This window comes from Hyperoodon ampullatus (genome assembly GCF_949752795.1).
Source record: "Hyperoodon ampullatus genome assembly, chromosome: 17".
Taxonomy (NCBI): Eukaryota; Metazoa; Chordata; class Mammalia; order Artiodactyla; family Ziphiidae; genus Hyperoodon; species Hyperoodon ampullatus.
This window is the reverse complement of record NC_136930.1, coordinates 77,175,982-77,189,886: the sequence shown is the minus strand read 5'-3', so window position 1 is coordinate 77,189,886 and position 13,905 is coordinate 77,175,982. Positions and strand designations below refer to the sequence as shown.

At 63.9% G+C, this 13,905-nt stretch overlaps 1 protein-coding gene across 1 annotated transcript; it reads left to right on the top strand.

Annotated features, from left to right (window-relative positions):
* Positions 1-5,050: 5,050 nt before the first annotated feature.
* PUF60 (poly(U) binding splicing factor 60) lies at positions 5,051-12,926 on the top strand. The gene is made up of 11 exons (XM_079722354.1): positions 5,051-5,150; positions 7,409-7,504; positions 7,620-7,709; positions 8,644-8,694; positions 10,765-10,926; positions 10,999-11,091; positions 11,240-11,453; positions 11,532-11,722; positions 11,852-11,987; positions 12,183-12,418; positions 12,500-12,926. The coding sequence occupies exons 2-11, from the start codon at positions 7,427-7,429 to the stop codon at positions 12,797-12,799; spliced, it is 1,551 nt and encodes a 516-aa protein (XP_079578480.1). The 5' UTR covers positions 5,051-5,150; positions 7,409-7,426; the 3' UTR covers positions 12,800-12,926.
* Positions 12,927-13,905: the final 979 nt, after the last annotated feature.

Below are 13,905 nucleotides of genomic sequence, written 5' to 3'. Positions count from 1 at the left end.
AATGCATACCCTTCTCACGGGACTGGTTCAGAAGCCTGTCTCTTGGGTTGCAGTTCTACCGACTGTATGTCAGTGGCTCTACGACGCCATCAGTGCAAAAGATGCACTGTTTTATGGATCAGTAGGAAAGAGAAAATGCGGCCATTAGGTGACAGCACACCATGCATTGGTAGGCGCATTCAGAGATGTTATGATGCAAAGAGCATCTCGAAATCTGAGTCCGAAATAAAGCGATTCTTTGTCACTGCTTTCAACCGCAGCCCTGGAGAGGATCGGGCCGCCTGTGACCTGCCTCGGGTTTTCCTGCAAAGCAGGCAGAAAACCGAGCAGAGGCCGGAGGGCGGCACGGGACGAAGCGAGGAGTGGACTGGGACGCACTGAGGCCGGCGGAGGGCGGGGCTGGCGGCGAGCGGAGGCCGGGCGGCAGCGCGCGCGCCCCCGACACGCCCCGGCCCCGCCCCTTCTGCCCGCCCCTCCCGGAGCGTTAACTGTTTCTCCCCTCACCGGAAGCGCGCTCCTTTTTCCTTCCACGTCGCCGGGGGAAAGGCCCTTAATCGCGAGAGTTCCGTCCTCTTGAGAGTTTCTCCGCCGGCACCCAGATCGCGCGAGACCGCGGAAGGAGCCGAAGTGTGCGGCGCGCGCGCGGCGGCCGCGACGGGCGCAAGATGGCGACGGCGACCATAGCTCTAGTAAGTGAGCACCCCGTGACCGCGGGCCGCCGCTCAGATGGCGGGAGCGGGTTGTCGGCCCGGCCAGGGCGCCGAGGGTTCCCCGGGGATGTGGCGATTGCTCCGGGCCCCCCCGCGAGCTCCCGCGTCCTTTGGTCGCGCGAGGCGGGGGCGGGGCGGGCGCGAGGCGGGGGCCGGCCCGAGGCCGCAGCTTCCGGCCCGCAGATTGCAGCTTCCGGCGGCCGGCGCGGGAGGGCCTGGCCCGGTGGGGACCCGGGGCGCAGCTGGGGGCCGTGCCGCGCGCCGAGCCGGGTCCCTTCGCGGTGAGGCCGGTCGGGCCCCGGCGGCGGTCGTCCCCTTCTGTCGACGGGGTGCGCCTGTGTCCCCGACTTGAAGGCGGGGCTCCTGGGAGCCGTGGCGTTTCTCCTCCCGCTAGTGTGAAAGGGGCCCCTGGGCGTGCGGGGGCCTGTAGGAAGCGATCGGGCCTGGTGAGGAGGGAGGCCTTGGCTTCTTGCGTACACAGCTGTGAATTTGCTCTCCGCTGATGCTCACGGGGAAGAGGTTTCCAGCCAACAGGGACTCCGTCCTGCTATCCCCACTCAGGAAGGGAAGACGTGGTCTCTCATTGCATGTTTCCTGAGCGATCACATTGTCCCAAGCGCTGTGCGAGGACTTGGGGGAACAGTGGGGAACCAGAGGCAGTCTTGCCCTTTTCCGGGGTCTGGTGGGCACTGGAGGCCAGTTCCCACCCAGGGTGCGTGAAGTGCTAGGGGGGTGCGGGCACCTAGAGGAAGGAACCCCTCCCGCCCTGCTTAGTGCTCGCGTCCGTCCGCCACATGGAGCCGTTAGCATAGATGGACAACCCCTCCACACACAGCACTTCCGTGGTGAAGTCTCCCTTCACTCTTCTTCCTCCCAGGCTTGTGCGACTGACCGCTCTGGGACCCTTCACACGGTGCATCCCTTTCTTTACGTGCCACTCTCCCCCGACCTGTACTCAGACTGATGTGGTGAGGTCTGTCTAAGAAGGCAGCTTTTGCAGGTAGATGGAGGCTGGACTGATCGGGGAGATGTCTGAGGGTCAGGGGGTGTACTTAGACTGCCTTGGCCATGCTCTCAGCTGGGGGCTGATGCCCAGAGAGGGGGCCGAACCTGTCGCACTGGGGAAGAAACTGACCCCCAGTGAGAGAGAGCCCGCAGGCTATGAGGGGGGCCCAGTGTGTGACTGTCAGGCCTAGCTAACTTCACTGTCCTCTTGCTGCCATGTCCCGCTTCCTGTTGAAGCCACGAGAGCAAGTACCTTTGTGAGAGGAACGTTAGAGAGAAAAGAGGTGAAGGTGGCGGCTTGGAGGCCAGTGAGAGTCATGTCCCCAAGCGTCCACAGACCTGCGTCAACACCATGCCTCAGCCTTGCTCAGGGGGCCTCGGCTCTGCTGTGGCACAGGGCCAGGCACAGGTGGTGTCATAGTAGAGGTGGCTGGGGGCACTGAGTCTAAACCCTGTAAGCTGGGGTTTTCAATAAGGGTCTTCACTGACCCTCTGACTCCTTTCAAGAGGTTAATACATGTGTGTTAGTAGGTGTATGTAAACTGTAAAGGCCCAGGCTTACCTCATCAGCTTGTGGGAGTGAAGTCCAGCTTGTGGTCCAACACATTCCTCTTCCTACCTTTTGAATGGATAGGTTTCTAGAAGGGTTACCTGTTTCCCTGCAGTCCTTTTGGGGCATATTGAGAGCTTGCTCTCTGTCTTCTGGTCCATGCATGCTGAGCCGTGCTGGTTTGCTGTCCTAAGCTGTGGCTTCAGCTCTTGTGGGAGGTGGAGTGGAATGGCACAGTGATCTCGTGGGGAAGGACCCAGGAAGATACAGAAGTGCCTCTTCTGACTTGGGTGTGCCTTCCACCTCGTGGCTGCAGAAACGGGCCATAGCCCCTTCCTCTGACACTTGGGCTCACTCCCACTGGGGACCATCATCCTTGGGTTCCATCTGGCAGGGGCACTGGGACCCTCTCCCCTCCCCAGGGGCACAGTTGCTTTTTTCCTCTTCCCGTGGGTCCCAGCCTGCATGTCAGTTCACAGAGGCCTGCCCTGGGTGCTGTGGCCCAGCGTGCCTCATAGGCCGCTCTTCCCCCGCTGTGCTTGGTGTTCTTAGCACTTGTTAACTACAGAAATAATCTCACATCGGTGCTGGTTGGCATGTCTCTTGTCTTGTTTTGCTGCATCTGCAGTGCCCTGCACAGAGCCTGGCCATGCAGTGGACAGCATGGCACCGTGGCAAGGGGACTGAACGGAAGGAAGGCAGTGTCCTGCAGTGGCCCTGCTGTGGTGACTTGACTCTGGATGTTGTAATAATACTAATAATCATTGAAACCTATGGATTGCTTGCCATGTGCCGAAGGATTGCCTTAAGTACTTTATATGGAGCCACTCACTGAATCTTCCTGCCAGCCCCAGGAGACAGGCCTGAAGAGCCTGAAGCCTGAAGATGTTAAGCAATTACGTAACTTTTCTTTTCTTCTAGTGGAAATAATCCTTTTGCTCTGGGCTGTTGATCATTGACAGTGCTGGGGTTTGGGGCCCAGAATCATGGGGCAGCACTGCACCCCACCCCACCATACACACACACCTGCCAGAGGGGGATTTGCACCCCTCAAGGCACTGCTGCCTGGTGGGGGGCGGGGTGGGGGGGCTTTGTGACCGCAGGGCATGCTGCATTCATTGCCAGAGGATTACAGCACAGGGCTAGCTGTAATGATAAATGACAGTTTCCTTTAAGCTCTCTTAGCATCTGCTTAGAACAGAACCCTAGGCTCAGTGGGACTGGAAACTGTTTCTGCCATGAATGGGGTAGGATGTCCTTCCTAGAGTTCCTGGTGAACTGAATTTTCCTGGGAAGTCTCTTCTGAGCTGTGTTCTGATCTCAGCACTGTCCTGGTTCCTTTGTTGGCTATTACAGTAATTTGGGGGAGTGGTTTATAAGTGTGCCCTCAAGTTGACTCTGTTCACAGGGGTCTAAGGGTTGGATTGTATCCCCAGACCTGAAGTGATCTCTTGCTGTGGGTCTTAAGAGGCAGCCTCTGCTGTGGGTGTATTCTGGGGGCTGCCAGGGAACTTGGGGCAAAGCCAGACTCTAACCCTGTCCCCAGATGCCATGTACCCACTGGGTGGGACTTGTGTCAGCAGGTCCCCCCTTTCCTTTGTCTCTCTCTGGGGCACAGTTTCTAAGCAGCAGTGGTGCCGAGTTCAGAGGGGTTCCAGGGAGGCAGCAGGGCTGGGTCGGCCACAGCTTCTGTGCACACTGGCCACGTCTCTAGTGCAGTCAGGTTTGTGCTGCTGTCTCTCCTTTGAGGTTGGAACTCCTGAGACATGCTCTGGCCAGGTCGGCCCAGCCTTTGGCTTTGTTTGTGCACGGACCCTTGAGGGTGAGCATGGCTGTCGCCTGTGTTCAAGATACATATCTGTGGGTCTGGTCCTTGATTTGGGAGCGGGTTCCTGCTGTGTGGCATCTGAGAAGGTGGGGAAGTCTCAGGACCCTTCCACGAAGACCCTCACCCCTGTCACGTTGCCCACCTTCTGCCCTTGGCCTGCCACCCTTCTAAGCCTGGCCGGGAGCTTCTCCTTCCATTGGGCTGGCTCTGCATGGCAGTGCTTCTCGGCCCCTCTAGGCGTGGCCAAGCTCTCATCTGCCCTAAGTTAGACAGCCCTGGACAGTTTGCTGGGGGAGGGAGGCTTACCCATGCAGACCCCCTGCCCGGCCCTGCCACGCAGAGGGCAGCCCTCCTCAGAGCTGTCTTCAGGAGGGGCCTGGGACCTGCCCCAGGGGCTTGGCCAGAGACCGTTGAAGGCATTGGGGCTGATGCTGAGCTGGGGGCTGGCCCCGGCATGTGTACAGGGTGCTAAAGAGGTGCCTCTGTCTGCCTCAGGAGGGAGACGGCCATCTGTGCTCCTTGTCATCTTGTCCTGCCCGGCCTGGCCCAGCCTGCCAGTAGGAAAGGAAGTGATCTTTAGGACCTCAGCTGTGTGGCCAGAGGGCAGCTCTCGACCCACTCCTGCCTTTTGTTGGCCTGGGGCAGGAGCACAGCTCCGCTCTCTACCGTGTCTCTTTCCGGGGACTCGTTGCCAGCTCGGGGCTGCCCCAGATTCTGCTCTGGTTTCTGCCAGGCCAGCCCCTTGTGCTGGGCTCTGGGCAGCTGCAGGTGTGCTGGGGGAGTGGGCAGGTGAGGCGCAGTGAGGCAGTGTCAGGAGTGGTCAGGGGCCATGTCACAGCCGGCTCCTTCCTGGGCCCGTGCGGAGCTCAGCTCTTAACCAGGAAAGACAAGAGAGGGCCTGGGTGGCTGGGTCTTGTGAATGTCCGTCATATCGTCTCCTTCCTGCCTGCAGCAGGTCAATGGCCAGCAAGGAGGGGGGTCCGAGCCAGCGGCGGTGGCGGCGGCGGCGGCGGCGGCGGCAGTGGTGGCAGCGGGAGACAAATGGAAACCTTCACAGGTACTGACCTTAAGCATCCTCGCCCTCAGGCCCGCCTGCCCGCCCGCCCGCCCGCCTGCCTGCCCGCCCGCCCGCCTGCCTTCGCGTCCCTGGGCCCAGAGAGACCTGGCAGGGGGTGGGGCGGGAGGAGCCCGAGGGACTCTTCCCTGCCTTCTGGGCAGAGATGCCTGTCCTGCCCTCTCGCCACCCAGCCTCCAGCCTGGCTGTAGCCTCCTCCTCCCTGCCTCTACTTGGCGTCCTCCTGCTTCTGTGGTGGGTTGAAGCCTCATGTGTCTTCAGAAACCAGGCAGATGGTGGCTGCGGTCAGGTGGGGTGTGAACCTCAGCCGGTGGGAGCCCTTCACCGTCGGTGTCGTACAGAAGGGCAAACGTGTTGTTCCAGAACGTGCAGGGTATTGTTAAGAGCCAGAGATACAGAGTTTCACTTCAGATCTCTGATTTAAGTAAAACGTGAAAGCAGAACCATGTGTAAGTCAAAGTACAAGTCTGGGAGCCTCGGGGCAGGGCTTCAGGGTAGGCGTGGGAGATCTTGGCCAGTTCTGGTCGCTGAGCCGGTGGGAGTGTGGGAGGGGGAGCCGGGTAAGAAGGTTCTTCACGCTTCTGCACAGCAGCGCCTGCGTCCAGAGGGTTGGGGGGCTGTTCGGCTGGGCCCTCAGCACGCTCGGGGGAGGGCCATGGCACGCAGCCTGGACCCTAGGAAGTTATGGGGGCTGAAGCTGGTGGGCCCCTCTAGCCAGCCCTCCCCGACCCTGGCTGGCTGTCTAGCCAGCCATTGGTTGGTAGAAGGGCTTTTTGTTTATCAAGACAAAGAGGAGATTGAAAAGTTTCTAAGGGGCTGAAAGGGGGTAGCGTTGGTTACCATGGTGACAGCCTGCTCTGGAGTCATAGCCCCAGGCTCTCAGGCCTCTCTCCCACTAAGGAGAACTGGGCTTGGAGCCAGCGGGAAGGACAGCCTCGCAGGGGCCAGACTGGGTCGCCAAGGGAGGGGCTTCCAGGGCTTCCTGCCCTTTGACCCTGTGCTGGAAACCCCACACTCCAGCTAGTCAGGATGGTGGTTCTTGGGGTTTGGGTCATCCAGCCCCTTCCTGCCCCCCTTGTACCTCTGTCCTTGCTCGTCACTCCTGTGCTGGCGACCTGCCTCTCTTCTCTGCTGTCCCTCCCGAGGCTTCATGCTGGGGGCTGCAGAATACCCCCTCTGGAGCGCTTGCTGGCCACCCAGCAACTGGTGGATAGGCAGGTGTGTTCTAACTCCCGACACACATGCTCTTCTGGGTCTGGTGGCCCTGCTTCTCTTCCAGCTTACACAACTGTTTTCTTCCCCCTGCAAACAGCTTAGAAATGAGTTTTGATAGAGGGCATGTAAACAATCCTAGTAGCATCCGCTGTGGTCTGCAGCAGGCTGGGACACCGCCACCGCCACCGCCACCAAAGCGTCTCCTCATCCCTGTGCTCGCCTAGGGTGCTGGTGGGTGTCCACTTCTGTCCCCCTGTGGCTGGCCTGCTTCTGGCTTCTCTTGCCAGGGTGCTATGCACAGCCCAGGGAGGAGTTTGCTGGAGGTGGGTCGGAGCCCTCCTCGGGGCTGCGGTGGCCTGGGAGAACAACTCGGGGCTCTCCGGGCGGTGAGCACAGTGTGCAGGGATGGGTTACCGCCTGGAGCTGTGCTGGGAGGGAGCCCTTGCCCATACCTGCTCTTTGAGTGGCCCCTGGATCTCGTCCCGAGCAGGGAAGCCGGGTCTGTGGCCGTGGCTTTGGCCGTGAGAAAGTGTGGGTGCCAGGCAGTCCGGGAGTGAGGAGTCCCAGGACCTCCAGAGAGCCCTGGCCCCCTCCCCTTGTCTTAGAGGACAGCTGAGGCCGGCTCTCTTGTGCAGCATGGGACGGGGGTTCTGGGGTCAGGCTTGCCATGAGGGCCCGGGCCCCTCTTACTACTTGCTACCTGTCTTGGTGACTCCTGCAAGCCTGGGTCCTGCAGCTGCTCTGGGTTGGCCAAGGGCCCCCAAGGTGTCTGTCTGCCTCGGTGTGTGTCCTCCCGGTGGGTCCTGGAGGAGACCGGCCTGGGACAGGCATAGGGATGTCAGGTGGGCAGACCCACGTCCAGGCCAGGCGGGAGACAGTCTGTGTGAGGACCTGTCTGCGCCTGGGAGCGGGCTGAGCTGCAGGCCACGTGCGGTGGTCGGGGCAGAAGGTGGGGTGGGCTCCTGGGGCCGTGTGCGGGAGGTCTTGAACGTGTTCTTAATGACTTCCCTGCTCCCCATCACCAGGGGACGGACTCCATCAAGATGGAGAACGGGCAGAGCACAGCCGCAAAGCTGGGACTGCCTCCCCTGACGCCTGAGCAGCAAGAGGCCCTCCAGAAGGTGAGAGTGTGCGTCCTGCCTGGGGCGCCGTGGCAGGGGGAAGCCGCTGGGCGGGGGGAGGCGCGTCTCCCCGCAGGCCGGGCCCCCCAGCGCTCCTCACCGCCCCCTCTCGCAGGCCAAGAAGTACGCCATGGAACAGAGCATCAAGAGCGTGCTGGTGAAGCAGACCATCGCGCACCAGCAGCAGCAGCTCACCAACCTGCAGGTGAGCGCCTCCCCGCCCCCCACCGCCGCCTCTGCCTTCTCCCCGCCCCCACCGCCGCCTCTGCCTTCTCTTCCTCCTCTGTGCCTGCGGCTGTCCCCGCACCGTGTCGTGCTGCTCGGTTTCTCAGGGACTCCTTGGGACGCCCGGTTCCTCCCTGAGGCACGAGGGGCCCAGCCTGACCCACCTGTGGAGAGCCCACGGCCCCCCCCAGCCCTCCTCTGTGCCCCGCCGCCCTGCCCGAAGCGGCTCCTCTTCTTGGACTTCAGACTGTGGCCCTGAGCCCGTGTGCCCCCAGGCGGCGTGGCTGGGTTGCAGCCCCTAGGAATGTTCCTCCCCACCCCCGTGGCCTCGGATAAGAGCAGTCGGGGCCCCCCTGCAGGGAGTTCAGTCCTCGGCTTGGGGCCCAGGACTGAGAGGACAGGCTGGGGACGCCTCCACGGGGCCCTGCTCTAGGCCTGTGGCCAAAGGCTGCCTGGGCTCTGGGGAAGAGGACAGGGTGAGGCTGACAGGTGCCTGGGCCTCGAGCCTCCCCCCCGCCGCCCCCTGCCCCCCTCCCCCTCAGATGTTCACGCTGCCAGGAGATGCCCCTGGCTCTTCACTGTGCTCCATCCGGTCCTCCCCTCCCCCTCCCCCTCCCCCTCCCCCCTCCTCCTCCCCCTCCCCTTCCTCCTTCTCCTCCTTCTCCTCCTCCCCCCTTCCTTCTGCCCTGCCAGCCAGGCTGCGGGGCGGGGCACCTGGGGCTCTGAGGCCCCCCTGGGCAGGTGCCGGCGGCCGGCCACTTGGCCGGCAGTGTGGGCAGGCAGGCGGGCCTCCTGGCAGGGCGGGGCCTCCGGGCCTTGCGGCTGTCTGCGTGAGGGGTGACGAGAGCGAGGTGTGACGAGCGCGGAGACTGCTCGGCTCCAACAGACTGAACTCTGTCTTTACTGTCTTTCAGATGGCAGCAGTGACAATGGGCTTTGGAGATCCTCTCTCACCTTTGCAATCGGTCAATAGACATGCTCACTTCTTCCGGGGCTCATGTCCTTAGTCAGGGCTAGAGGGGGGCAGTGCGGCCCGCGTGCTGGGGACCTTGCTCCCCGTAGCCGGCCCTGCCCGCCAGCTCGGGACGAGCGCAACAGAGCGCCAGGCGTGGCGGGGCCGGTGATGTGGGGGGCACCCACCCCGGGACCGCCCCTGGGGAGGCCTACATCTGCTCTGAGGGCCCGCCTTAAAACTAACCGGCCAGGTAACTGCGGAGGGCAGCCGGCCAGGAGGGTAGCTGCCCACGCCAGGCCCGCCTGCACCCATGCCGCCTGCACGCACGGGGTGCACCGCCGGGCCTCCAGCTCCGCCGGTCTCCAGGCTGCTCGGGCTCCTGGCTTGGGGTCAGGCCCCCGAGGAGAGAAGGGTCTTAACTCATGGCCCCATCAAACCCCGGAGGGAGGACGGATGGATGGGGTGGGGGTCTGGGGGGACCCAAGCAAATGAGAGAGGGAAGGACAAGGACTGGGCCTCGGGCCTGGCTGTCAGCAAGGGGCGGAGGCCACGCGGCCAGGGAACAGGCAGAGGCTGTGGTCAGAGGGGCCAAGGAATAGGCAGAGGTGGTGGCCGCGGCCCTGGCTGCCGTCAGCAGGAGTCTGGGAAGGAGAAGCCCCTCCATCCCCCAGAGGCAGGCTGAGGAGGAGGCCAGGCCCCTCTGGGGAGTCTGAGGGGGAAACGTGGGCTTCTCTGGGGGTCATCCCTGGGCGTGCCGCTCTCGCAGGGGAGACGCAGTCCTGACCTCGAGGACCGGACAGTCCCTGTGTCCTCTCTAGGAAGCGTCTGTCTGTGGGGACAGGTCAGGGGGAGAGGGCTTTTGGCACACCTGCTGTTGGGGAGCCCACACTGAAGAGGAGACGTGCTCCTATCTTGGAGAACTTTGACCTGAGGGGCAGCTGGTTTCATGTCTGGGGCACCTGGTGCGAGAGGGGACATAATTCTACTTTGGGGGGGCGGTCCTTGGTCTCAGCAGGGAGCCTGAGGCCTGTTTGTTGAGAGCATAGTTTGAGGAGGGGAGTCCCATTTGGGGGGCGGAATTCTAGTCTGGGGGAGATGTGGACCTTATTTGTAGGCCCCTTTCTGAGGGACGGGGGGCCCGGCCTGTTCTAGGCCCGTTGATGTATCTAAAAGAAGCTGGCCTCTGGTTATGGGGAATCTCGTGAGGGTGTGGGGCTCCCCTGTTGAGGGGCTGGAGCCAGGGCCCCGTCTCCTTTGCCTGCCCTGGGCCTGTGGTCTCTTCCCTCGGCCCAGCTCCTCCCAGTGGCCCACGGCGTGTGGCTCTAGGACCCTCCCTTCCAGGCATGTCATACGTGAGGTGGCAGGGTGGGAACTGTCTCCTTGAGGGAATGGGGAGGTCCCTCGGCACAACTGCCAGGCTCGCCCCAGCGTGGAGGCGGGGTGTCTGCCCAAGCAGAGCCCGGGGGCTTCTCCTTTTGGCGGCTCTGCCACCTCTTGGTGTTCCCGGGGAGTAGCAGCCCTTTTTTGTGAGGGTTCAGGCCCCGGGGCCCTGTGCGAGCGGCTGCTGTTCGTCTTCTCTCCCGGGAGCCCCTGTCTGGGCTCCTCCCCTCCTCCCCGGGGTCTCTTCTGGGCGGTGGCTGCCCTGTCTTCTGTCCCCTCTCTCGCCTCCACACCAGTGGGTCCCTGCAGCCTGGCGGCTCCCCCTTCCCTCTCTGTCGGAGCGCACGGCCAGGACCCTGGGAGGACCTCTCTCAGCCCACCTGGGTGCCCGGCCCCAGACTGCAGGGCTTGCGGCCCTGCCTTGCGACCACCTGTCAGCTTCGCTGTCAGTCTGCCCGGGACCTGGGTGGGCCGGGGTGCGTCCGTTTCCTGCCTCCAGGCCTGCCTTTCCTTCCTGGGGGTGGGGTCCTGCCGACCCCCACCACCCTGACTGCAGGGGCTGAGCCTGCACCACGCTGCCGTGTGGGGAGCCCTCCCCAAGCGGAGCCGGGTGGGTGGGCCAGGAGGGGAATGGGCTGCCCAGCCTCCCACCACCCCCTCACAAGCCAGTGGCTCTCTCTCCCCTTGTGTCCTGCTCCAGATGGCAGCTCAGCGACAGCGGGCACTGGCCATCATGTGCCGGGTCTACGTGGGCTCCATCTACTACGAGCTGGGGGAGGATACCATTCGCCAGGCCTTTGCCCCCTTCGGACCCATCAAGAGCATTGACATGTCCTGGGACTCCGTCACCATGAAGCACAAGGTGAGGTTCCATCTGCCCTGCCTCGCCCCACCCCCGGGCTCTCCAGGCCTAACAGCGTGTTCCTGCGTCCAGGGCTTTGCATTTGTGGAGTACGAGGTCCCAGAGGCCGCCCAGCTGGCCTTGGAGCAGATGAACTCCGTGATGCTGGGAGGCAGGAACATCAAGGTGAGGCTGGGGGTGGACCTTGGGGTCAGCGTGCGGCACGGGTGTGCTCTACGTTCAGTCCCCCCGAGATGCAGAGCAGCCCCTCCAGGAGCCTGCAGTGACCCGGCCTAGGCTGACTGGGCACTCTTCATCCCTGCCTCTCCCCCAGGTGGGCAGACCCAGCAACATAGGGCAGGCCCAGCCCATCATAGACCAGCTGGCCGAGGAGGCGCGAGCGTTCAACCGCATCTACGTGGCTTCTGTGCACCAGGACCTCTCGGACGACGACATCAAGAGTGTGTTTGAGGCCTTTGGCAAGATCAAGTCGTGCACGCTGGCTCGGGACCCCACGACCGGGAAGCACAAGGGCTATGGCTTCATTGGTGAGCTTGGGGCGGCGGGGTGGCGGTGAAGCCCACCCGACGCCGAGGCTGGCCCTCACTGCCGCTCCTGCTCTGCAGAATATGAGAAGGCGCAGTCGTCCCAGGATGCCGTGTCTTCCATGAACCTTTTTGACCTGGGTGGCCAGTACTTGCGGGTGGGCAAGGCTGTCACACCCCCTATGCCCCTGCTTACACCTGCCACACCTGGAGGCCTCCCACCTGCTGCTGCTGTGGCCGCAGCTGCAGCCACAGCCAAGATTACGGCTCAGGTAAGGGCTGGTGGAATTGTGTGGGTTTGGTGGTGGGCACCAGGCCCCCCTGATCCTGTGCGGACTGGCTCTTTGGTCTTGAGTGGAGGCAGCCAGACCGGGGACTAAGCACAGTGGCCTTGGTTGCAGGAAGCAGTGGCTGGAGCAGCGGTACTGGGTACTCTAGCCACACCTGGACTGGTGTCCCCTGCCCTGACTCTGGCCCAGCCCCTGGGGGCTCTACCCCAGGCTGTCATGGCTGCCCAGGCCCCGGGAGTTATCACAGGTGAGCCTGGGTGGGTCGAGGCTTCCCTCCTTCCCCTGCCCCCTCCTCTGGGCTTGATGCCTTCAGCTGCCCTTAATGAGCTTCCTTAGTCCCCTGTGCCCCGGGCAGTTCAGCCGTGCTCCGCGGTGCTGTGCTCCTTGCTGGGAATGGTGGGGGTGGGGGGAGTGACCGCTGGACCTGGTGGGTTTGCTGCAGGTGTGACCCCGGCCCGGCCCCCCATTCCGGTCCCCATCCCCTCTGTGGGAGTGGTGAACCCCATCCTGGCCAGCCCCCCGACACTCGGCCTCCTGGAGCCCAAGAAAGAGAAGGAGGAGGAGGAGCTGTTTCCTGAGTCAGAGAGGCCGGAGATGCTGAGCGAGCAGGAGCACATGAGCATCTCTGGCAGCAGCGCCCGCCACATGGTGATGCAGAAGCTCCTCCGCAAGCAGGAGGTGGGCAGCCGGGACCGGCGGGGCGGGGCGGGGTGGAGTGGTCCAGCCACAGCCGCAGCTCTCAGCTGTCCCCCCCCACAGTCCACAGTGATGGTTCTGCGCAACATGGTGGACCCCAAGGACATCGATGACGACCTGGAGGGGGAGGTGACCGAGGAGTGTGGCAAGTTTGGTGCTGTCAACCGTGTCATCATCTACCAGGAGAAACAGGGCGAGGAGGAGGATGCAGAGATCATTGTCAAGATTTTTGTGGAGTTTTCCGTAGCCTCTGAGACTCACAAGGCCATCCAGGCCCTCAACGGGCGCTGGTTTGCTGGCCGCAAGGTGGTGGCTGAAGTGTATGACCAGGAGCGTTTTGATAACAGTGACCTCTCCGCGTGACCTTAGACCCATTCCCTGGACTTGCACTTTCTCCTCGTTTCCTCCGGGTTTTATAGAGAGATTCGGTGGTATCTTGGGCCCAGCCGCCCAGCCTGTGGATAAAGGTGCAGATGCTGCTGGCCCTGAACGTTCCTGTCTGACAGTGGTCTTGTGCTTATTGGGTCCCGTTGGGGCGCGGGCGCGGCTCAGGGCAAGCACCCGGGCCGTGCGGAGGCACTGGGCCTTGGCGGCCGGGACCCGAGTCCCGGGAGGAGGGCATTCGCCGGGGTCAGCAGGGGCTGCTTGGTTACTTGGTACCCGCATGGGGCCGCGGAGGAACGTGGGGGTGGCTTTCCTGCTCTGTGGGGCTCCACTGTCACCTGCGCAGGCAGTGCTGCGAGAAGGCTGGCCCAGAGCCCCTGAAGTCCGGGACACGTTTAGTCAGGCGAATGAGCGCCGCCTTGGCCCGGCGCCCTACCCTCCGGGAGCCCACGTCCCTGTGAGAGGGGCGGCGGGCAGGATTGTGGGGTCTTGAGGCCAAGCCCGGGGAGGGGGCCCAGCGGGCGGGAGGGGCGGCAGGAAGCCTCGGTGCCGGCAATGGTTGGGGCGCTGGCATGCGGGAGCTCAGGCTGTGGACGGACTTCAGCTCCCACCATGCCTTGCGCCAGGGGGAGGGAACCGAGCTTCCCGACAGACCGTTCGCGGTGCCGCTACGGGTCTTCGGACGCACCGGCGCCGCGAGGCCTTGTGGGGGTTGCAGTTCGGGGCGACGAGGGGCGGCGAGGGCGGGCCTCGGCTTCCCGGCGGGCTGCGCGGCTGCCGGCGGTTGTCGGCGGGGCAGTCCGGCGGGTAGTGGCTGCGGTTCCGGCTGCGGCACAACGGCGGGCGAGCGGACGGGCCGGGTCAAGTGGGCCGGGCGGGATGCGGGGCCGCCGCCGCCTCCTGAGAGTCTGAGCGTCGGCCGGGCCGCGCCCCCCGCCCAGGCCGCCGTGGTCCGAGCGTTCCGAGCGCGGGCCGGGCCCAGCGCCGCCGCCGCCGCCGCCGCCGCCGCCGCCGCCGCCGCCGCCGCCCCGGGCCGCCCCCGGCTCCTCCCCCGCCCGGGCCGGCCCGGCGCTCATGCGGGCCGA

What these genes read in the sequence shown, in the direction of transcription:
- PUF60 (XM_079722354.1), top strand. Translation starts at nt 7,427, where the DNA reads ATGGAGAACGGGCAGAGCACAGCCGCAAAGCTGGGACTGCCTCCCCTG. An exon ending in CTCTCTCACCTTTGCAATCG is followed by an intron (nt 8,695 to 10,764) that starts GTCAATAGACAT and finishes GTCCTGCTCCAG; the next exon opens with ATGGCAGCTCAGCGACAGCG. An exon ending in CAGCCAAGATTACGGCTCAG is followed by an intron (nt 11,723 to 11,851) that starts GTAAGGGCTGGT and finishes CCTTGGTTGCAG; the next exon opens with GAAGCAGTGGCTGGAGCAGC.